The sequence below is a fragment of the Cebus imitator genome, unplaced genomic scaffold, assembly GCF_001604975.1.
Source record: "Cebus imitator isolate Cc_AM_T3 unplaced genomic scaffold, Cebus_imitator-1.0 Scaffold117, whole genome shotgun sequence".
NCBI lineage: Eukaryota > Metazoa > Chordata > Mammalia > Primates > Cebidae > Cebus > Cebus imitator.
Window position 1 is genome coordinate 3,836,283 of NW_016107432.1, and position 24,377 is coordinate 3,860,659.

General features: G+C 48.3%; 1 protein-coding gene and 1 non-coding gene across 5 annotated transcripts in view; both read left to right on the forward strand.

Annotated features, from left to right (window-relative positions):
• NSD2 (nuclear receptor binding SET domain protein 2) overlaps positions 1–24,377 on the forward strand; it is a 101,233-nt gene that overhangs the window by 74,788 nt on the left and 2,068 nt on the right. For all 4 annotated transcript variants that reach the window (XM_017539008.2, XM_037742176.1, XM_017539010.2 and 1 more), the window contains 9 exons: positions 1,577–1,756; positions 2,106–2,262; positions 2,394–2,599; positions 4,512–4,615; positions 6,148–6,417; positions 7,732–7,848; positions 21,523–21,664; positions 21,949–22,055; positions 23,131–23,335. In XM_017539008.2, coding sequence (XP_017394497.1) covers positions 1,577–1,756; positions 2,106–2,262; positions 2,394–2,599; positions 4,512–4,615; positions 6,148–6,417; positions 7,732–7,848; positions 21,523–21,664; positions 21,949–22,055; positions 23,131–23,335 — 1,488 coding nt within the window. The remainder of the gene's footprint in view (positions 1–1,576; positions 1,757–2,105; positions 2,263–2,393; positions 2,600–4,511; positions 4,616–6,147; positions 6,418–7,731; positions 7,849–21,522; positions 21,665–21,948; positions 22,056–23,130; positions 23,336–24,377) is intronic.
• On the forward strand, positions 21,296–21,420 carry LOC119472770. Its single transcript, XR_005201960.1, has one exon.

The following is a 24,377-nucleotide window of genomic DNA, read 5'->3' on the forward strand; positions in this document are numbered from 1 at the left end:
GATTGTCACCAAAGAGTATTATCTTGAGTTGACCCTTGTTTCCCATTGCTAACTGGACATGGGCTGGGTTGGGTTTCCTTTGACAAAGGACCTGTCCCCCTCCTTCTTTCTATCCTAAATATTACCCTAAAGATGCTTAATTTTAGGAGAGGGGCAACCTTTGGACCATTTTGATAGATTTTGTTTGTCCTGGCTTTTGTGTCTTTATAGAGATGGGTCTCACTGTTACCCAGGCTGGAGTGCAGTGGTGTGGTCACGGCTCACCGCATCCCTGACCTCCTGGGCTCAAGCGTCCTCCCACCTCAGCCTCTTGAGTAGCTGGGACTATAGGCACATACCACCACACCTGGCCAGTGTTTGTATTTTTTGTAGAGATGAGGTTTCACCATGTTGCCCAGACTGGTCTTGAACTACTAGGCCACTGCCCTGACCTCTTTTCTTTTCTTTTTTTTTGAGACAGGATCTCCTTCTGTTGCTCAGGCTAGAGTGCAGTATTGTGATCATGGCTCACTGTAGCCTTGACCTCCCATGCTCACGTGATCCTCCCACCTGAGCCTCTCAAGTAGCTGAGACCACAGGTGTGGACCAGGATGCCAAGCTAATTTGGTTAATTTTTTTTGTAGAGACGAGGTCTCACTGATGTGTTGCCCAGGCTGGTCTTGAACTCTTGGGTTCAAAGAATCCTCCCACCTGGGCCTCCCAAAGTGTTGGGATTACCGGCGTGAGCAACCACACCCAGCCTGTTTGCTCTGGTTTTAAAGGCTGTTTATACATAAGAAAACGGTTGGGCATGGTGGCTCATGCCTGTAATCCCAGCACTTTGGGAAGCCGAGGTGGGCGGATCACGAGGTCAAGAGATTGAGACCATCCAGGCCAACATGGTGAAAGCCTGTCTCTACTGAAAAATACAAAAAATTAGCTGGGTATAGTGGCGTGTGCCTGTAGTTCCACCTACTTGGGAGTCTGAGGCAGGAGAATTTCTTGAACCCAGGAGGCGGAGGTTGCAGTGAGCAGAGATCACGCCACTGCACTCCAGCCTGGCGCCTGGTGACAGAGTGAGACTCTGTCTCAAAGAAAGAAAGAAAGAAAGAAAACATCTTTAAATCAAGTTACATTTTGATTATCTAATGTTAGGTGTGTGGGATGAGAGTGGCAGGTTGTCTGTACTTCTTGACACCAGTGGTTCTTTATCAGGGGCAATTTTGTCCTCCGGGGGACGTTTGGCAGTGTTTGGGGATGTGCTTCCAGCATCTAGTGAGTAGAGGCCAGGGATGCTGCTCAACACTGCACAGTGCCCACGGCAGTTGCCTGTATGCCCCAGATGCCTGCACGGCCCAGGCTGAGAAACACTGGTTGACTTTATTTTAAAGTATGGCATTTTAGATGTGTGACCATTTTCTCAAACATTGTTTTGTTGAAGCACCTTTGTTCTGAAACCTTTTTTTAAATCAAATACCTCCAATTCATTTTAGCATTAACTTTTCAAATGTATAGAGGCTGAGTAATTTTTAGCGCCGTTTTCACCGTGACTGGGGTCAGTGTTTGGGGCCCTTAGGGTGTGTTTCTTTGCCTTCAGGTAAAATGATGCGGTGTGTCCGCTGCCCTGTTGCCTATCACAGCGGGGATGCTTGTCTGGCGGCGGGGTGCTCAGTGATCGCCTCCAACAGCATCATCTGCACGGCCCATTTCACTGCTCGGAAGGGGAAGCGGCACCACGCCCACGTTAATGTGAGCTGGTGCTTCGTGTGCTCCAAAGGTGAGGGCCTGGGAGCGTCTGCAGCGCGCGCGCCTCTCACTCCCGGGAGCCACAGAGCAAGGCAGGCTCAGTACCTGTCTGTGCTGTGCTCGTGGATGTGGACAGTGTCCTCTGTCTTCACATTCATAGCATATCACCGTATTTCTAAATTAATTGTAATCATTTTGCAAATATACAGGAAGTTATTTGTGGTGAAAATAACATTTGCTTTTGTATGAATGTGCAGATTGCTGTTTTTAAATGACTGATTAAAAGTTAAGGCTGTAATAGCTGTAGACTGTAAAGCACTGCATCTGGACTGAGCCATAGAAGACGGGCTAAGCCTGGCCACCTCACCCTCCTCTTGCAGGGGGGAGCCTTCTGTGCTGTGAGTCCTGCCCAGCGGCCTTCCACCCTGACTGCCTGAACATTGAGATGCCTGACGGCAGCTGGTTCTGCAATGACTGCAGGGCTGGGAAGAAGCTGCACTTCCAGGATATCATTTGGGTGAAACTGGGGAACTACAGGTGTGAGACATAGAATCGTATGCTGTCATGTCTTTCCTGTTCACATGTGTTCGCTTTACAGTACTTAGTATTGAAATGATTATCGCTCTCTCTGAAGAGTCTGTGAATCCTGTTTTTAATATTTATAATAGATGGTGGCCGGCAGAAGTTTGCCATCCCAAAAATGTTCCCCCAAATATTCAGAAAATGAAGCACGAGATTGGAGAATTCCCTGTGTTTTTCTTTGGGTCTAAAGATTATTACTGGACGCATCAGGCGCGAGTGTTCCCGTACATGGAAGGGGACCGGGGCAGCCGCTACCAAGGGGTCAGAGGGATCGGAAGAGTCTTCAAAAACGGTACGGAGATTTTCAGACAGAGTGAGACAGCACTCTCATGTACATTTTCTTACCCCTAATTTCTGTTTTTTGAAATTTGATCTTTGTAGAAAATGCTGGACTAAACATTCTGTCTGTATTTCTAAATTAGGAAAAAGTTGGCAGTCAGGTTTACTTGTTGAGCATAGAATAAGATACATGGGTAACTTTTGTAACATAGGTTTGTGATTAATTTCATTAAAATCCTATAAGCCTATTATTCAGAAATTGTTTTTAGTAATAATTTACAGAAATGTTCCATGGCTTGCCTTTATGTAAAATGCAAAGCTGAAGGAAGGGTCCTGTTGCCTAGACCTTGTGCAATGGGCTCTTGGGGGCTCCTTTACCTTTCAGCATATCAGGAATCGGGTAGTCAAGCAGACAAGGTGCTTGGCCTTGGATTCCACAGCTGCAGTGGGTGTGGTGTGGCCGGCTGATGACTCGGATGGCTGATGACTCAGGTTTGAGGGAGGCAGGATGGGGATGTGACTCTTCACTGGAGAAGCTGGCATTTACGATAGGTTGACAGAGAATGAGGCCAGTAGGGAAAACCCGAGGTGTGCGCAGGTGGCTTGTTCAGGGAGAGCATACGCCGTGTCACAGCCGGGTCAGCACTCACTCCTCTGTGGCTGTGGGCAGGGACCTGTTCTTTTAAAGCTCTGTTAGCTCCTTGTTACCCACAGCTTTGCAGCCTGCACTGAGTGGTGGGCGTGCACGGTGGGCACTCAGAGGTCTCATAAAGAACCAGTAGGCATCGAAAGATTTTCAAAAATTATTAAGAGGGTGAGAGATGAAACTGAGAGGTGGCCTTATGTGTTTGGTATGACCGTCAGCGAGGTCTCCTGTCTGTGGATGCAGTCATCCTGTAGAGCCAGACCCCTTTGTGGTGGCTTGCTGCCACCAGCACAGGGCAGGCCACAGGACATGCCTAGCATTGACATGGGGCTGACCTTCCTTGGACGGATTGTAGGTGTTTATGTTTCCTATGTTCTTGCGGGAGCCTGTGGTTCATCTCTCAGAGCTCCTTTTGCTTCGAGGAGCTCAGTTGGATTTTTTTTTTTTTGAGATGGAGTCTCGCTCTGTTGCCCAGGCTAGAGTGCAATGGTGCTATCTTGGCTCACTGCAACCTCTATCTCCTGGGTTTAAGCAATCCTCCTGTCTCAGCATCCCAACTAGCTGGGATTACAGGTATCTACCATTATGCCTGGCTCTTCTTTTTTTTTTTTTTTTTTTTTTTTTTTTGTTTTTTTTTTTTTTTTTTTTTTGAGACAGAGTCTTGCTCTGTCACCCAGCCTGGAGTACAGTGGCATGATCTCGGCTCACTGCAATCTCCACCTCCAGGGTTTGAGTAATTCTCCTGTCACAGTCTCCTGAGTAGCTAGGATTACTGGTATGTGCCACTGCATCTAATTTTTTTTTTTTTTGTAATTTTTAGTAGAGACAGGGTTTTACCGTCTTGGCCTGGCTGGTCTTGAACTCCTGATCTCAGGTGATCTGCCCTCCTTGGCCTCCCAAAGTTCTGGGATTACAGGCATGAGCCACTGGGCCTGGCCTCAGTTGCATTTTCATTTTCTATCTGAGAACAGCGAATCCCAGGCTTTGACCCTGGTGCTTTGTCCTTAGGCCACAGCAGAGGACAGGGAGCTCCCAACAGAACTCCACTGTGGGCCTGCTTTGTGGAGAGGTGATGGCTGTTTTCTGAGCACTCTCTCTCACACACTTGGCTGCATTTAAAAATACCTGCCCATTGACAGTTTTTCATAGACTCTTGTTTTGTGGGAACCAGAAACTATATTTACATTGAAAGTTTCGAGTGAACTATAAAAATATGGAGCTTGAAAAGTAGATACCTTTATTTACTAAAATCTTTACTCCTGTTTCATTGACTTTTTAGCACTGCAAGAAGCTGAAGCTCGTTTTCGTGAAATTAAGCTTCAGAGGGAAGCCCGAGAAACACAGGAGAGCGAGCGCAAGCCCCCACCATACAAGCACATCAAGGTGGTGTGTCGCAGCTGTGTGTGCATGCGCGTGTGGAGGGAGTCTTCCCCCAGGGGTTGTGAGCGGTTCTCAGCACACCCAGGCTACAGCTGGGGAGAGGGCTGTCACCAGCCAGGATCTATGGTGCCTGGTGTGCACAGCCACATAAGAGACCATAGGCAAATAGCATGGGGGTTCTTGGTTCTGCCTTGGAGCATGAGGCTTGGTTTGGTCGCTAGAGAAGGGTTGGGGTGATAGTCCTGACCAGGCTGCTTAGAGCAGGAGGAGCTGAGGGATGAGGTTCCCACCTGCACCAGGCTGTTGCCAAGTGCTGGAGGTGGGCTATATGGGAGTTGGTCATGTGGGACCGACTTGACCTCAGCCTGGCTCAGTCGCTGGAGTTCCAAACACACAGATCCTCTATCTCAGAGACTGAGGCAGGTTAGCGGGGAGCTTGCCAGTTCTGTGTTCATTCTGGTGAGCCGGGGAGCCCCAGCAGCAGAGTGGGAGGAAGTGCAGCCAAGGCAGGGCTCTGTGGGAGCTGCAGACCCCTCAGGGCTGCCTGTTCTCAGGGCTGGTACACTTGAGTCCCATCCCCAGGAGTCTTGTGGCCATTCCTGACGAGTGTGTGTGATGAGTGCGCGGCCACCTCATAATGAGGTCAAGTCCTCGCCTTTGCTTGTAAGATGTGCAAGTCAATATCTTTGTGTATAAGGAAAATATATTTTCCCGTAATATTGATATTGCCAAGTCATTATCTTTGTGTGTAAAAAAAACCATTCTCTGTATTCATCTTTATATAAGATTTTCTTTGGGATGGATTCCCAGAAACAGAATCCCAAGGTCAGAGGGCATGAAATGTTTAGATTCTTGGGGAATATTCTCAGATTGTTCTCCAAAGTGTTGTACAGTTTGTCACACCACAGCAGTGAAAATGGTGTCATTTACCACCTCTTCCCTAAGATGATCCATTTCTACCCCAGCTGTTTTTTAGCTGTCTCTGCTGCTTTATTATTTGTTTGCTTGTCTTAGATGAAAAATAAATCACAGGGTCATGAGAGTAGAGGCTGTGCCCTCCTGCCTGGCACTGCTCCCTCTGGGTGGCCTCCTGCATGTCTCACTGCTGGTGCTCGGTAAAGGAAGGGTCAGAGGGATGGGTCAGGAAGCTGCTCAGGAGAGCTCTTACCTAGCGTGTGCTGGACACCCTGCAGTGTACTTGGCAGTCAGCATGCGTTTTCTCTCTTCATCTTCCAGTGGCCTGGCTGGATACGTGTCAGCTCTTGTTCATCAACAAGGAGCACAGACACTAAGATAAAATAACGTGAGAGGGCGTCAGGGGTTGACCTGCCTGCCTCCTGTGCTAAGAAGCAGAGGCGAGCTCCTCTGGGATCTGGGGAGGGGCTGTTTTGATGAGGGTCTCCCAGCCAGGCCTCTGAAGCTTTCCGAAAGGTCACCCAGAGGCTGGGTAAGGAGAGGCAGTGGTGGGTGTGCTGGGTTATCCAGAAGGCTCTTCATTGACTTGTGGGCCAAGACAGCTTCCTCCTTCCTTGCAGGTGAATAAGCCTTACGGGAAAGTCCAGATCTACACAGCGGATATTTCTGAAATCCCCAAGTGTAACTGCAAGCCCACAGATGAGAATCCCTGTGGCTTTGACTCGGAGTGTCTGAACAGGATGCTCATGTTTGAGTGCCACCCGCAGGTGTGTCCTGCAGGCGAGTTCTGTCAGAACCAGTGCTTCACCAAGCGCCAGTACCCAGAGACCAAGATAATCAAGACAGATGGCAAAGGGTGGGGCCTGGTCGCCAAGAGGGACATCAGAAAGGTGTGCATCCTTATCCCCTCCCCTGCTTTTGAGAAATTATGGTTCACTGGGTAATTAGACTTAGGTTTGCTTGTGGTGGTTTTGTATTTATGTGAAAATGGTATTTTTTGGGAAAAAATTACTTTTGTTGTTTTGAGACAGGGTCTCACTCTGTCGTCTAGGCTGGAGGGCAGTCGCATGACGGTAGTTCACTGCAGCCTCAGAGCCCCGGGCTCAAGCTGTCCTCCCACCTCAACTTCCCAAGCAGCTGGGACTACAGGCATACACTACCATGCCCTAATAATTTTATTTTATTTTTTTTGGAGATGGGGTCTTGCTGTGTTGCCCAGGCCTATTTTGAACTCCTGGCCTCAAGCCATCCTCCTGCTTAGTCCTCCCAAAGCACTGGGATTGCAGGCAAGAGCCTCTGTACCTGACCTGAAATATTTTTTTGGATTAAATTATTACAATTGAATATTTTAAAATGTTATCTGAAAGTTATTGCTAAAACTCATACGTTCCCATAAAGCACGTGTTATGTCAGAATTCTGATGGTTATTTTTATGAAGTAGAAGATTTGTGAAGTGACCCACTTTCCTTTGGGATAGGAGCCAGGTGCTTGGGAGCACTCACCAGGGAGGTGTTAAGGGGATTCCTCTTGTGAGGGGTGGTCCTGGCACAGTCTAGGACCAAGTCATTGGTAGGCACCAGGACTGCTGACCTCCTGCTTCTGCTCCCAGACTGCATCCCAAGGGCATCCAGGGCCTGAGAGATGTGGAATTGCTGACCCTGATGTGTTTTGGCATGGCCTAGTGGGTGGGTAGTCTCAGACCACAGGTCCATATCAGGGCTGACCCAGCACAGAAAGTTCCAGCCTGGTGCCAGTTCCAGCAGCAGCATAAAAGATTGCTTGAAAACACCTCCCCAGCACCCTGTCCCTCACCTGCCTGACTGCTGATTCACCCAGACTCTAGCTGTATAGCCCGTCAGATTCTTTGTAGCTCTTTTCTCTGTTGTGGGGATCACCGTGTAAAGTGGGTTATGTAGAAGCTTGGTTATCAGACAGCGTTCCTGAGACAAGGTTATGTAGGAAGCAAGGGTTGACATGTTGCCACTTCGTGAACGCTTAACACATTTCTCATTGGCAACCTTTACATACAGATATGTCTGAGATCCTTTGAATTTAATTTATGAAGACTTTGTAGGAGCCCTCCACGGAGGTATGCCGATGTGTGTGGTGCCTGTTCTAAGTGATCGTGATAGGGATTCTTGAGCCCTGACACTGAGGGCTAGTCAGCATGCTCTTTGTCATGGCCACATTCTTGTGATTTCCAGGGAGAATTTGTTAACGAGTACGTCGGGGAGGTGATTGACGAGGAGGAGTGCATGGCAAGAATCAAGCATGCGCACGAGAACGACATCACCCACTTCTACATGCTCACTATAGACAAGGTAATGCAGAGGAGTGCTCCACTGTGAGCTTCTGCAGTGTCCTGGACCTGAAGCCCTGATGGTCACTGGTAGAATTATACTTTGCCCTGTGGCAGCGCCAGCATTTGTCTCCTTAGGTGTTTATTTGCAAACATCTGCACATTTTCCTCTGAGGTGCAGGGTATCTTTCAGCTGTGCCAGAGGGCTAGAGCTAACCACCTCTCACCACCCGGCACCCTGGGGCCCTTCCTGTCCAGGTATACATGCAGAATGTTCCAAGCAGCCTTAGTCTAGGGCAGGGAAGAAGGGAGGACACAGATGAGGAAGTCTCAGCATCTTTTGTTTTTTTAAAAAATTATTGTATTTTTAATTTTCAGTGCTTTTTGGGTAAGGTCTCAGCATCTTTTGTGTAGCAGAATCATTCCCTGGTTGTTTGTTGCTTGTCTGAAGCCCATATTTCTAAGCATTTTGGAACCTAGGTGCTAGGTGGTAAGTTCAGTGTTCTCAGGAAAAGGAGGATGGGATCATTTCGGTAAAAGTGGGCATGGATAAAAGACAGCACACCTGGAGCTCTTGGCCTGATGCCCGACCGCCACAGGCGCTGCAGGGCCGTTCCAGGGCAGCTCCTTCAGTGGCTATAGCCCGTGAGGGTGCATGTCATCCGTTCCCTCACATGGCTTCTGGATGACTTCAGTTTGGAAGTGTGGCCTCCTTAGTGCCTGAGTGGTCTTTGAAAGGAAGGCAGATAGAATACATGTTTCTGCCTTTTCTTGACCTTAAGCTCATCATCTAGCAGAAAAGCGTGGCTATTTTTAAAAGAATAGATTAATTAATAATAGTGCTTAAAAACCAGATAGAAAATGATCACAGATAAAAATTTTTGAACGATTCATGGAAGACAGGAGATGTGATGAGACCTAGAGAGAAAGGGCTGCTATGGAAATAAGAATGGCTCCAGGGACCTTGTCAGGTGGTCCCTGGGGAAGCTATATCCCCTGCCCCTGCAGTAGCAGGGCAGCTGTGGCCAGTGGAGCCTGCTCCAGGTGAGCACTGGGCTGTGTGTCAATCACTGCAGGTCATGGGGCTTAGAGCTTTCAAGGAAGTCAGTGTCATGAAGGACAAAAGTTCGTGGTTTAAAAGAGACTAAAGAAGTCCCCAGAGGAGGTGTGTGCTTCTTGATCAGAGCTAGACTCAGATGAGGAGCTGTGCATGGTGGCTCACACCTGTAATCCCAGCACTTTGGGAGGCTGGGCAGGGGGCGGGGGTCACTTGAAGCCAAGAGTTTGAGACTAGCCTGGGTAATGTAGACCCTCTTCTCTACAAAAAAGAAAAAAAAAATTAGCTGTACCTATGGTTCCAGCTATTAGGGAGGCTGAGGGTGGGAGGATTCCTTGAGCCCAGGAGTTAAAGACTGCAGTGAATTATGATCATGTCACTATACCCCAGCCTGGGGGACAGAATGAGAACCCGGTCTCTAAACAAAACAAACATTTAGAAAGGAGCCCTACTTAAATGTTTACAAAGCACAACAGAATGTGATCCTCGTGAGCAGACTGTTCTAACGGAAGGCTTTGCTTTTAGTGAGAACCTGAAGTAACAAGGAATGGTTAAAGCCATGAAAAAAGCTTTAGACGCCACAAGAAAAGGCATCTAAATTTGAGGGCAAATTTAGGGTATTGAGGGCATTAGGATATTGAGAGTAAATCGGACAAATAGGAACAAACGAGAGTGGAGGTTAAAGAAGAGTCATTGGGAGGATCCTGGGATAATGGCAGAGCAGGAAGCTATCTCCCCACTCAGACCACAGTTGCACCAGAAGTATCTATATGATGTAACCATTTTGGAACTCTGGAGTCTACTGAAGGCTTGCAACTTCCAGGGGAAGGCTTGGATGGCAAATCGGGGTTAATTTTGGTTAGTTTCAGCTTTTGGCACAGTAGTGGTTATCCATGTCCCACAGACAGTCGTGCACATGTTCTTGGAGCACCTTGCACACAGCTTGAGGGGCTCAGGGTGAGCAAGAAGGATCCTATTCTCCAAATAGCGGGTGTCTGTGCTCAGGATCCCTGCTTGCTGCTTCTGATCACGGAGGTGCAGACAAAGAGGTAGGCTGCCGTTGTTATTGCACCTCCCTCTGTTGCTACAAGCCCTCCCCTTCCAGCTGACGTAGCTTCAAGAGAATTTAAAGGGCCAGCACCAGTTGCTCCCTGCTTTCATTTTTCTGTTTTTCCCTTTTTGGGAACCAGACATTAGAAGACTGGGACATTCAAAAACAACTATGGGGAAAATCAGAGAATTTAGAAAATTAGAAAGTGACTGTGCGTACACAAGGAAAGGCACAGGCTCAAGAAAGATCTGGAAAGACCTTAAATTTACATCTTGAGTTGATCCTCTGCACAGAAACAGCCTGCAACAATCAAAAGAAAACAAAAACAATAAATAAAAATAACAAAAACAGCAAACCCAGCATAAGGGGAAGAAGAATCTAATTTCTAGAGTTACCACATTGTTAGACTTACATGTCCAGTAGTCAGCAAAAAAAAAACAAAAACAAAAAAACAGAAGGCCTATGAAGAGACAGGAATATATGGCTCGTTTAAAGGGAAAACAAAATAAACAGAAACTGTCCCTAAAAGAAAGGCCAGATGGCAGATCTACTAGACAGAGACTCTAAAACATCTGTCTTAAAGATGCTCAGAAAACTAAAGGAAAACCTGCAGAAAGTCAAGAAAATCATGTATGAACAAAATGACAATATCAATGAAGAGATAGAAAACCTAAAGGGAAACAAACAGACTAAAAAAGGAATTATTGAGCTTGAGAAATAGTAAAAAAGATTGAAGAAAAGTGAACAGAGCCTTAGCGGCATGTGGGCTACCATCAAGCAGACCAACACATCTATTCTGGGAGTCCCAGAAGGTGAAGAGAGAAAGAGGCAGAGACAACTATTGAAAAAATAATGGCTGACAACTTCCCAAGTTTGATGAAACACATGAATATAAACATCTAAGAAGCTCAGTGAACTCCAGATAAGATGAACTCAAAGAGACTCACATGGAGACATGTTATAATCAAACCTTCAAAAACCAAAGAATCTTGAAAATAGGAAAAGAAAAGCTCCTCATTACATACAAGATTTATTAGTCTATTTTTACACTGCTATAAAGATACTACCCAAGAATGGATAGTTTATAAAGGAAGGAGATTTAATTGACTCACAGTTTCACATAACAGGGGAGGCCTCAGGAAACTTTCAATCCCCAATCAAAAACAGGGGACCTTTGCACATGGCAGCAGGGTAGAGAAATGTGTGAGAGCCCAGGAAAAACTACCATTTATAAAACCATCAGATCTTGAGAGAACTCACTCACATCACAAGATGGCATGGAGGAAACCATCCCATAATCCACTTACTTGACACAAGGTTTTTCCCTTAACACCTGGGGATTACAGTTCGAGGTGAGATTTGGGTGGGGACACAAAGCTAAACCATATCACAAGGGATCCTAAATGATTATCAGCAAATTTCTCATCAAAGGCCTGAAGACAGAGGGCCAATGTATTCAAAGTGCTTAAAGTAAAAAAACCTGTTAACCAAGACTCATATGCAGTAAAACTGTCTTTCAAAGATGAGGGAGAAATTAAGACATTCCCAGATAAACAAAAGCTGAAGTTTTTTTAGCAGTAGACCTGGCCTGCAAGTAATGCTCAAGAGAACTATTAAAGAGAAACCTTGTAGGTTGAAATGAAAGGATACTATATGAAAGTAAATACATGTTCAGTTATAAAAATTTGTATTAGCCAGGTGCAGTGGCTCATGCCTTTAATCCCAGCACTTTGGGAGGCTGAGCCGGGCAGATCACCTGAGGTCAGGAGTTCAAGACTAGCCTGACCAACATGGAGAAACCCCATCTCTACTAAAAGTACAAAAAATTAGCTGGGCGTGGTGGCACACACCTGTAATCCCAGCTACTTGGAAGACTGAGGCAGGAGAATAGCTTGAACTTGGGAGGTAGAGGTTGCAGTGAGTGAGATCACGCCATTGCACTCTAGCCGGGGCAGCACGAGTGAAACTCTGTCTCAAAAATAATAGTAATAATAATAATAGGCTGGGCGTGGTTGCTCACACCTGTAATCCCAGCACTTTAGGAGGCCAAGGCCGGTGGATCACTTGAGGTCAGGAGTTCGAGACCAACCTGACCAACAAGGTGAAACCCTGTCTTTTAAAAATAATAATAAAAAAAAATAAAAATTTGTATTGTTGTAACAGTGGTTTATAACTCCATTTGTAATTTGTTGTCTACATGATTTAAGAGACATATATTTAAAAACCAATTGCTAGTCTAAAACTGATATTATTGTAATTTTAGTTTGTAAATTCTAACATTTTGTTTTCTACATAATTTAAGCTACTCATGCCTTACTAGTTTTACTCATGAATTACTAGCTTGTGTTTTAGGGCACTCAATATGTAAAGTTGTAATTTTGTGACATCAGTGATTGAAAAGGATGGAGACAGAGCTGTAAAGGAGCAGGGTTTTTATGTTACTGAAGTTAAGCTTCTAAATTCAAGTTAGGACATTTTAACTATACAGAGAATTGGAAAACTAGAGAAAATCAATGAAACCAAAAGTTGGTTCTTTGAAAAGATCAATAAAATTGACAAACCTTTAACTAGATGGGCTAGGAAAGAAAGAGAAAAGACTCATATAACTAAAATCAGAACTGAGTGTGTGAGGACATTACTACTGCTCTACAGAAATAAGAAAGGATTGTAAGAGAGTACTGTGAACAGCTGTACTCCAATAAACTGAATAACCGAGACGAAGTAGGCAAATTCCTAGCAACACAAACTACCAAGACCAAATCATGAAAAAAATAGAACATCTGAATATGACTTATAACTAGTATAGAGATTGAATCAGTAATTAAAAATCTCCCGACAGGCTGGATACGGTGGCTCACGCCTGTAATCTCGGCACTTTGGGAGGCTGAGGTGGGTGGATCACTTGAGGTCAGGAGTTCAAGACCAGCGTGGCCAATGTGGTAAAACCCCGCCTCTACTAGAAACACAAAAATTTGCTGGGTGTCGTGGCTTGTGCCTAATCCCAGCTACTCGAGAGGCTGAGGCAGGAGAATCTCTTGAACCTGGAAGGTGGAGGTTGCAGTGAGCTGAGATGGTGCCACTACACTCCAGTCTGGATGACAAAGTGAGACTCTGTCTCAAGAAAAAAAAAAAAAAATCTCCTGGCAAAGAAAAGCCCTGGATCTGATGGCTTCACTGATGAATTCTTCCAAAGACTTACAAAAGAACTAGTAACAATCCTTCTCAAACTTTTTCAAAAAAAAAGAGAAGGGAAGATTTCCAAACTCATTTCGTGAGGCCAGCATCACCCTGCTACCAAAGCTGGACAAGGATGCTATAAGAAAAACTATAGACCAATATCCCTTATGAACATAGATGCAAAAATCAACAAAATACCACCTGACTTGGGGTGGGTTGACTTACAATTTTTTGACTTTACAACGTTGTGAGAATGATACCCATTCAGTGGAAACTGTACCCATACAACCATTCTGTTTTTCACTTCCAGTATATAGGGTTCAGTAAATTACATGGGACATTCAAATTTATTATAAAATAGGGTTTGTGTTAGATGATTTCCCTCAACTGTAAGCCAGTGTAATGGTTCTGAGCACATTTAATGTAGGCAGGCTAGCTAGGATGTTGGGTAGATTAGGTGTATTAAATGCATTTGTGACTTAAGATATTTCCAACTTAACAGTGTGTTTAGGGACATAGCCCCATCATAAGAGTGTTGCCAGACACCAAAGTTTCAGCCTAGGTCTGCTTGCTCGCCGCAGAGAAAGCCAGTCACTGAGACAACCAATATTGCCAGAGAAGAAAGGTTTAATGTGGGTGACATCAGACAGGAAACCAGTCTCAAATCCATCTTCCCAGCCAACTAAAGTGGTTATATAGGAGTTGGTCAACAGGCAGCAGGTGGTTGGATGAGAGGTCTGACATTTCATTGTAACCATGTGTGGGAAAACAGGAATTAGGGAAGGATAAGGAATAAGAGTTGGTCAAGCAGGCAGCAGGTGGTCAGTCTGGTGTCTCATTATCAGGAAAATTTCAGTTCTTTGATACTATCTGGGAGAGAAATTGGGCCAGGTTCAAGTGTAGCATCTAGACTAGCAAACCAAATTGGCAGCATATTAAAAGAATTACACACCAGGGAAAATAACCCTAGGCCTTGCATTCATTGCCCTGCTTATCTGTGACTTCAGACAAAGATGAAGACAGCTGACTATCAACATAATTTAGTTGAAAGAAATAATAAGATATTTTAGGAAGAACACTGAATGTCAGAAGTTAAATGTGAGATCCAAGAAGTAACGGTGAATAGACAAGTTTGTGGGTATGTGGATATGTCTCAATAAGTCAGGTTGTGTTAAGTTATGATGGATGATGATGACTGCTTGGCAGGAAGAAGGAAGATGGAAAGGAGGAGGCATTGAATACTGATGGTCACAGGGAGCATCAGGAGTGTGGTGAAGCCAGGGTGAGCTGCTTGTTGTGTGAGGGTGGAGGGAAGAGATCTATTAACTTTAGTCTTTGTCAAGTATACATGTGACATCTACATGGGAAATTGCTAAATGAATAGAAGTGGAAGGTGTAACTTCCACACCATTAAAGGATAAAAAGGGGAATGAAGAAAAGTCAGTTCAATAAAAGATAAGGGAGGAAGATGGGGGAAGGAGAAATAATAGTAATTAGAAAGCACGGATTAAAAAATCAAAATGTCAATAATCACAATATATGTAAGTGGCTTAAATGTGTAAGTTAAGACTAAGGTTCATAGTAACAGCAAGGACAGGCTCCCACAGGCCTTGCACACCAGGGCAAAGGAGGAGCCCTTAATGTTTGTAGTTGTTGGGGTGGAGGAGATACAGGAGACACATGGAGAGGAAGAGCTAGATAGATGCACATCTGATAGTTTGGAAAGATCCTAAAAGTAATGTTCAAAGAAAAGACTAAGAGAATGTGATTCACAGTCAAACAAATCTATACATAGGATTCTGGTAGCAGATGGCGGCTGCTCACTTCCAGAGCAAAAAATGTACACAAAGTACATCTTCACTGAAACTGTGGGACAAACAGACACATTAACTAAAGTCCAACAAACAGGAAAGTACTGGAGACCTGCAGTGTCACCTGAGCAGAGGGAGTACAGAGGTGGGGAGTGTGGCCTGGCAGCCCGAGCAAGCACTTGGGCCCTGCTCCAGCAGAGCTGAGAGTTTAAAGGGAGCAGTGAGAAGAGAAGGAGTGGGGAGTTCCTGGGAAGAAGAGATGACACATCTTTGAAAAGATCACCTTCCAAAATGAAGGCAACATTCTGGAAGGCAGAGAGCAAGGGACCCGAGGCTCTGAGGGCCCACAGAGACCTCCATCAAGCTGACAGCAGTGAGACAAACCTGGGACCTAGCCAGTACCTGCTGCAAGAAATCCAGCTTGTTCAGAGAATGATGAAAAGGTTATGTAAGAAAACCCCAGCCAGGCACAATGGCGTGTGCCTATGATCCCAGCACTTTGGGAGGACAGCTTGAGCCCAGTCTGGAGTTTAAGACCGGCCTGGGACAAGGTTATGTACCATTGTGCTCCAGCCTGGGCAACAGTTTCTGTTGCTAAAACAAACAAACAAAACTGACCAAAAACAGCAGAACTTCCATAGAGATGGAGAAAAGCCACTTAGAAAAACTTCCATCACCAAGCGGATAAAAGTTATACCCTAATATGCATCACAAATTTTTTAAATAGGAGGATTAGAGATAGCCAGGCAGAAAGGAGAGCTAAAGTGGGAACTCGTAGAAAAAGGAAAAGAGAAAATTATTTTCTAAGCAAGCCTAAACCTAGGAGCACATGAGAGTTGGAAGCACAAGAACAGCACGAGGGTGGATGTGGGGAGCAAGCAGAGTGCAGTTGAAAGAACCTGGGAGAGAGGAGGAAGGAAGGAAAGAACAGAGAAGGGTGAGAGAGAGGCCTTGGGCAGAGGCCTGCTGAGGAGAGGCATTGTGCATTCAGGCAGGCGAGAGGATGGTTCGGGGGCTGAGTCCGATTGGGCGACGTCATAAATAGGATTACTGGACGCAACCAAGAATCCTGTAGATAACCAGGCCAAAAAAACCCTGAATTGCTTCTAAGGGGAGATACAGGGCCAACTGGAAGTGCTTCACAGCAGAACCCAGTGCCCAGGACAGGGGTATCTGTTCAGCCATGTGGTTCTCTGGTTGTCACGGCTACAGAGATGCAGGTTGGAACATAGAGAATTAAAGGAACACGTCCTTCCTGAGTCAGCTACTAAGGGATGAGCTCCAACCTGTCAGCAGAAGTCAGGTGAAGCTCTAGCAAAAGGATAGGCAGTGGGAGGAGTGACACACTCAGAATGTTGCCCCCACCAGAAAGGGCAGTGGGAGGAGTGGGGAGAAAGGAGGGTAAGTTCATCCCCAACACCAGCAAGCCAGAGCCGCTGAGCCAGGTGGGAGTGGAAGCCGAGGTGCGTTCAGGAGCAAAGGTGAGCATGAAGATCATGCTACCGACGAGAGCTGGGTTTTACAGGCACCTGAGGGGAGGGGGTCTAGGCTGATTTCAGTGTGCACAAGCAGGGACAAGGGTGTCCGGGACAAGGGTGTCCAGGACATTGCACACGGGCATGCAGGCTGAGGAGTCACATAAAGGGCTGTCAGTGGGAGAGGACAGTCCCCAACAGCAGGAAATCAAGCAGTCCCTGAGCCTCAGTGAAAGGCTGAAGGCCCATGGAAACAAACCAGACAGATGGAGATGTTCTAACTGTGCCCAGCACACCTGGAAGGAGGAAAACAGCTAACTGGCTTCTTAAAAGACTTCCAGATTGGGTCATAAAACCGAATCCTCTGTGGCATGCAAGGAACAAAGAAATTCTGGAAGGTTAAAAATAAAATTCTGGGGCCGGGCGCAGTGGCTCACGCCTGTAATCCCAGCACTTTGGGAGGCCGAGGTGGGTGGATCACGAGGTCAAGAGATCGAGACCATCCTGGTCAACATGGTGAAACCCCGTCTCTACTAAAAATACAAAAAATTAGCTGGGCATGGTGGTGCGTGCCTGTAATCCCAGCTACTCACTCAGGAGGCTGAGGCAGGAGAATTGCCTGAACCCAGGAGGCAGAGGATGCGGTGAGCCGAGATCGCGCCATTGCACTCCAGCCTGGGTAACGAGTGAAACTCCGTCTCAAAAAATAAATAAATAAAATTCTGGGCAGGCCAGGCGCAGTGGCTCACGCCAATAATCTCAGCACTTTAGGGAGGCTGAGTTGGGCAGATTGCTTGAGCTCAGCAGTTTGAGACAAGCCTGAGCAACATAGGGAGACCCTGTCTTAGTTTTAAAAAATTTGTGGGCAAAGGCATGTCAAGGTAAAGTTGAAGAGAGGAGTTGTTCTCAGACAAGGTAGAATTCAGGCCCCATCACTTGCAGTGATATAGAAGAAGGCTTTTTTGACACCAGAGCCACCACTGGGGGTGAGAGGCACCCTAAATTTAGGGCCTTCCCACCGGCCTGTAGGGCACAGGAGAAAGGCCAATGAACACAGCTGGCGGTGAGTTCGCCTCGTAGCTGAAGGCAGAGATCCTGGACAGATCATCAGCATGAACTCAGCACTGTCTAAAAGGAGGACAGAATAAACTAGAGGAAGCGTTTAAAGACCAAGCAGAGACTTAGAAATGAGAAAACAGAAACCAAGTAAACCGGCCAGGTATAGTGGCTCACCCCTGTAATCCCAGTATTTAGGGAGGCTGAAGTGGGTGGATCACAAGGTCAGAAGTTTGAGAACATCCTGGCTAACATGGTGAAACCCTGTCTACTAAAAATACAAAAAATTAGCTTGGTGGCGTGTGCCTGGAGTCCCAGCTACTCGGGAGGCTGAGGCGGGAGAATCGCCTGAACCCCCAGGGGGCGAGGTTGCAGTGAGCCGAGATCGCGCCATTGCACTCCAGCCTGGGCGACTGAGTGAGACTCTGTCTCAAAAGAAATAATAAGTAAATCGCTTTTTACATACCACAACAGTGCCATATTGATTGATTGATCGAGACAGAGTTTCCCTTTGTTGCCAGGCTGGAGTGCGGTGGTGCTATCTTAGCTCACTGCAACCTCTACCTCCCAGGTTCAAGTGATTCTCCTGCCTCAGCCTTCCGAGTAGCTGGGCTTATAGGCATATGCCACCACGCTTGGCTAATTTTTGTATTTTTAGTAGAGACAGGGTTTCATCATGTTGGTCAGGATGGTCTCGATCTCCGAACCTCAAACAGACCACCTGCTTCAGCCTCGCAAAGTGCTGAGATTATAGGCACGAGCCACGGTGCCTGACCGCCATGTATTTTTCAAAGACACATACTGCGGCATGAGGTCCAAGCCAGGCCGTGGACCTGTGTGTGAATGTGGGAGGAGGGGGCCTGGGACCCCTGAGGGCGTACACCAGCCGGCAGGGTGCACCTAAAGAGCACAGAGAGCAGCCCCTTGTGACCAAGTAGCATTTCCCCCAGGAGCATAAGGAGGGCTTAACAGCCCCATCAGTAAGTAAAGGAGGAAAACAAATCCAGGGTCATTTTCATGAACACCAGAAAATCATTTGAGAAAATTCAAACGTATTCCTGATGAAAACTTCCCAGGAAACCAGGACTACAACTGTGCTTAGCTTGCTAAAGGACATCAGCTGATGCTCAGTGGGCCACACACTCGTGGCCGGTTTAGAAACAAGACGGGACTCATGCCGCTTCTGTCCCTCCCAAGGCTGAAGGTGCTGGGTGATGCAGGCAGGCCAGAAACAGCAGAGCAGCAAGAGGCAAACGGTGTCTCCCGGAGAATGAGACACTGGGTTTGGTGATGGTCTCATGAACTGTAGTGACAACAGAGGCCAGCGCACAGGTTTTCCCTGCTCTCGTATGCAGAGGCGCAAAGTGTGTTGACATGTGTGCGTGACCAGAGCAGCCTTCTGTGGTAAGCTTGGCAGTGTCATTGCAGGACACGAGAGGTGACATGGACGAGTGGTGGCAGGAAGGGAGAGGCTGTGAGGGTGGAAATCTTACTCAGTGCAAGCTCGTTGTAAGCGTGATAAAAATAGCAAAAACATTTAAATATACCTGGACAGGCAATTTCAAAGTCCACGTAGAAGGAAAACTCTGCAAGTCTAGCCAGTGCTTTATCTCGAAGCCTTACTGTGGGAAGGGTGGGTGTGTCCTGGGGGTGACAGTGCCCACTGTGGCGTTCCTGTGACACTAGAGGGGCCCAAGCCCAGGTGGATGGCCGAGGGGAGTGGGGCCAAGGCCAGGGCTGGGCAGTCCACGTGGCATGCACTGATGAAGCCACCAGTGAAGGTCACGGCGCTTACGAAGGTCAGTTCCAGATGGATTGAACAGCTAGGAGAGTGGGAACATGGATTTTATAATCTGTGTGGTGGGGAAAGCTGCATGCAACTACTCAGCAAACCGAAAATGGATGAAGCAAAGGATAGAATTGTTGCATAAAGCAGAGGCAGCTTTGTGAGAAAAGGCACCGTGCAGGGAAGAGTCCAGTGGGAGCTGGGAAGCTACAGGAAGGTTTTGACACATCATTACACAGGGCAGGGGCCTGTGTTCGGAATATCTAGGAGACATCTGCAAATCAGTTAAGAAGATACATAAAACAGGGCCAAGTTATGGCGGGCCACCCACAGAGGCGAACTCGCCTGATCAGAGGTGGCATTAGGCCCTGCTGGCAATGGGAGCAGTGTCGGTTAGACATGGCGATGCCAGGTATCAGAGGCTGGGGCAGTCCTGTTGGCACTGGCAGCGTGTCCCACGTGTGTGCCCCGTGCCATCCTGGTCCCCGGTGTCCTGCAGAAGTGTGGGTGTGCGTGCCAACATGCACATCGTACCTGGGCTCAGTGCGCCATGACAAAGCACCGGCAGAGGGCTTTGTGTTAAGGGGTGTTGTGCAGGTGTTGAAGGGTGGCACCCTGGCTTGATTAGTGCATTTTATTATTGTGAAAAGCACCTTGCAGAGAACCACATTCTGGTACCATTTCTCGTTTTAAAGGGATGGCCTGGGTGGGTATGTAGAAGGGACAGGGACCCAGTAGTCTCAGGGGTACCCTGGGAGATGGCATCAGGGCTGAGTGCCTGGGCAGGTGTGTGAATAGTGACTCTAAGCTGCTTCCTGGGACAATGAGACAGCTTATGGACGTCCGTATGTCCATATTTATCCCCATTCACACTCGTGGTTTTGCATGAACATGTGACTGTATGCTTTATGTGGGCTTTTGATTGCCCCCCACGCGGTTGTGTGGTGCAGCTGGCGACTCCTAGGGTAGAGGCCGGGGCTGTTTGCCTCCCGCTGCTGCTGAGTGGTGATGTTCTCGCCAGTTCCTGCCTTTGGCTTCCAGGCACCTGGATTTCACTGGGTTAGTTCTCGGCCACACTGTGCTTGCATTTGTGATTTTCCTGGCTCTTCTCAGATTGTGCTCTTCAAAGCCTCCCTGCTAGGCCTGCAGCCACCCCCTGATCTCAGCCAGTGTGACGTCAGCGTCATGGGTGCAGAGTCAGAGCTCACTGTCACTCTGATCTGCATTTCTCCACCTGCTTGAGAATCTGAATGTCTTCCTGTAGGCTTGTCTGTCTGGATTTACTCCTTGTGAATTGTTTCTTTGCATTCTTTGCTGGTTTTTCAGTTGGGTGAGGCGTTTTGTTTTGTTTTTTAAACAGAGTCTCGCTCTGTTGCCAGGCTGGAGTGCAGTGGCGTAATCTCAGCTCAATGCAACCTCCACCTCCCGAATTCAAGGGATTTCTCTGCCTCCGCCTCCCGAGTAGCTGGGAATACAGGTGCGTGCCACCACGCCTAGCTAATTTTTATATTTTTAGTAGAGATGGGGTTTCACCATATTGGCCAGACTGGTCTTAATCTGACCTGGTGATCCTCCCGCCTTGGCCTCCCAAAGTGCTGGGATTACAGGAGTGAGCCGCCGCACCCAGCCAGGTGAGTCTCTTTTTTTGAGACAGAGTTTTGCTCATGTTGCCCAGGCTGGAGTGCAATGGCACAATCTTGGCTCACCATAACCTCTGCCTCCCGGGTTCAAGTAATTCTCCTGCCTCAGCCTCCCGAGTAGCTGGGATTACAGGTGCCCAACAGCAAGCCCAGCTAATTTTTTTGTATTTTTTAGTAGAGATGGCGTTTCACCATGTCGGCCATTCTGGTCACTAACTCTTGACCTCAGGTGATCTGCCCATCTCGGCCTCCCAAAGTGCGAGGATTACAGATGTGAGCTACTGCACCCAGCCAGGGTGAGTCTTGGTCTTGTCCCTGAGTGCCACTAGGCTAGGCTGTTGGCGTTGACCTTTAGTTCCTGTGTTTGCCGTCATGGAGGATGCTGGGAGCTCTGGCTCCCGGTCCTGTCTTCCCTGGCGCTCACGAAGGCTCGGTCCTCTCCATGTGGTCCCGACCTGTCCTCTGTGAGCAAGAGAAACAGGACTGGTTTGGGGGTGTCCTGTCTGAGTGGACATGGGACACCACGGTTTTCAGTACGACAAGGAACACAACTTGTTCAGTGTGCCTTATGATGGTGAAAATTCCCTTTAAAAATAACACGTGAGTGATAACACTTGTCCTCATATATCGCTTGACCTTACAGGACCGTATAATTGACGCTGGCCCCAAAGGAAACTACTCTCGATTTATGAATCACAGCTGCCAGCCCAACTGTGAGACCCTCAAGTGGACAGTGAACGGGGACACTCGTGTGGGCCTGTTTGCCGTCTGTGACATTCCAGCAGGTACAAGTTCTGGGCACCTTGTGTGGGGCTTCTGGCTGTGGGGGCAAAGTGGCCATCACCGTGAGCTGCGTGGGGCTGGACTGGAAAGGCTCTGGAGGAGGTGGGTGCTGACGTGGAAGTCCACTTTTAATCTGAATCTCCTTTACCAAGCAAAATGGAAAGGCCAGGGATTGAGCCAGTACAGACAGGAGAATCATAGCGTATTTTTGTTGAACTAATACATGCCCTTAGCTTTGAAGAGAAAGGTGGTTGTTTCCAATGTGGTGTGTATCTTTTCTTCTCAGGGACAGAGCTGACTTTTAACTACAACCTCGATTGTTTGGGCAATGAAAAAACAGTCTGCCGGTGTGGAGCCTCCAATTGCAGTGGATTCCTCGGGGACAGACCAAAGGTCAGGCTGCCACGCCGTCCCTCCTCCAGGCTCTGTGCTGCCATTTCACACATGTCACACCTCTGGAGATAGGCGCTTCCTCCAGCTGGCTTATTGCTGGGACAGGTGGGAGGAGGCCCCTGCTGTGGGCGGGCATGGCAGTGCCTCTCAGCAAAGGCCAACTGTTAAGAGCTCCTCACTGGAAGTGTTTCCTGGGGCTCCCAGAGCAGTGCGCCACTGACGGGTTGCTTAACCAACAGGAGCACACTGTCTCGCAGTTCTGGGGGCCAGAAGTCTGAAATCAGGGTGCAGGCAGGCTGTGCGCCCTCCAGAGGCTCCTTCCCAGGCATGTGTCCTGCTCCTGGTGGCAGCCGTAGCCCTTGCTGCTCCTTGGCTTGTGGCAGCCCCGCCCCACCTTCTCCTGCGAACGCGTCTGCTGAGGTGCCCTTCTTCTCAGGGCACCGGTCCTGTTGACCCAGGGCCTGCTTGCTGCCATGTTGACCCTGTCCAAACAGATCACTTTGCCAATGACCCTATTTCCAAATACAGTCACCTGCCAAGGTTCCAGGAAGGACAGATTTGGGCTGCACTCTAGCACTTCTGCTCTGTGCTGCATGGAATCTGGGCCTGAAAGCCTGGTGGTGGTGTCCTCCCTGGGCCCTAAGCTGGTGTCTGTCCTCAGCCACATTGCCAGTGCTCTCAGGCCACTGCTGCCCGCCTGTACCCATGTTCCTGTGGAGTTTCCTAATGAGGAGAGCCCGGGTGGCAGGCGTGGGAGCTGTTCTGCCTGTGGTGGCCTCCTTGGCCCCAGGGGTCCCATCAGCAGATCCCGGGGCTGTGTGTCTGCTGAGGTCCGTCATTGCAGGCTTCTGACGAAGCTCACTCTAGTCATATTCTTTGTTTGGCTTTTTCACGCTTGGTCGAGTGAGTCTAAGGATGTCTGGCGAGCGCGAGCCGGTCACCCTCTCCCCCCTGCTTAGTGTTAGGGCACCTGCAGAGACCTCTGAAGCTCCTGGATCGTGAGCCGCTCTTCTGCCCCGTTTGCTTCAGCCCGTGTAAGTCTTTCCAGTGACCTGTGCTTAATTCTTGACTCTAGACCTCGACGACCCTTTCTTCAGAGGAAAAAGGCAAAAAGGCCAAGAAGAAAACCAGGCGGCGCCGAGCCAAAGGGGAAGGGAAGAGGCAGTCGGAGGATGAGTGCTTCCGCTGTGGTGATGGCGGGCAGCTGGTGCTGTGTGACCGCAAGTTCTGCACCAAGGCCTACCACCTGTCCTGCCTGGGCCTAGGCAAGCGGCCCTTCGGTGGGTGTGCAGCCTCGTGGCGGCTCGGGGCTATACCTGTGTGCTGGGCCCCTGATGGCGGCTCTTGCTGCTCTTCCTGCTGCCCAGGCCTCATCTGGGTGCTGGTGCATCAGTCACTCGTATGGCGGAGGCCCTGATTGGGGGTGGCAGAGCCTTTCTTTGTTTCACCAGCCACACATTCTAGACCTCTGCATCGAGCAGAGGAGATGTGTGGTGGTGAGGGAGCCCCCAGGATCTCCAGGAGGGGTTCAGGCAGCCCGAGGCCCACCTGCAGAATTGGGGCCCTCATCCATGCTGTGGGGCAGGGCAGCCAGGAAGGAGGCAGCCCTGGGAACAAAGCCCCTCCCAGGAGAAGGGCCACTGCAGCAGCCTGGCACCTGCATCTCCCTGGCAGCCCAAGAGGGCCTGCCCTGGGTGCACCACACTGGGAATGGTGGGGCCCAGAGTCCCCGTCTGGGATGCTTAGGGCGGGCTATCCCCAGAGATGGCACTGTGTGCCAGAAGGATCTGCTGGTTGATGAAGGAGCTGCAGATTTGGCTCTGTTTGAGGGAAAGTGGAGTGGGCTCCACCTCCCTGCACCACGCTTTTCAGAGATGACAGGTGTCAATGGGAAAACAGTAGCATCTCATTCCACTTGGTGACAAGACAGTCTGAGAAACGGGTTGTGCGATGACTGGTGCCGCACAAACATCACGGCTCACACCCTAAGGATGCACCCGTCTCTGTTACAGTCTTGCAGTGTGTTGCTGACCCAGGTGTCACCATGGGGCTTATGACTGTAATCGCAGAAGAAAAATTGAAAAGCCCTTATCCAGAACAATAAACCTAAAAGAGGCTGGGCGGGGTGGCTCACGCCTGTAATCCCAGCACTTTGGGAGGCTGAGGTGGGCAGATCACCTGAAGTCAGATGTTCAAGGCCAGCCTGGCCAACATGGTGAAACCCCATCTCTACTAAAAATACAAAAATTAGCCTGGTGTGGTGGCGTGCACCTGTAATCCCAGCTTCTTGGGAGGCTGAGGCAGGAGAATTGCTGGAACTGG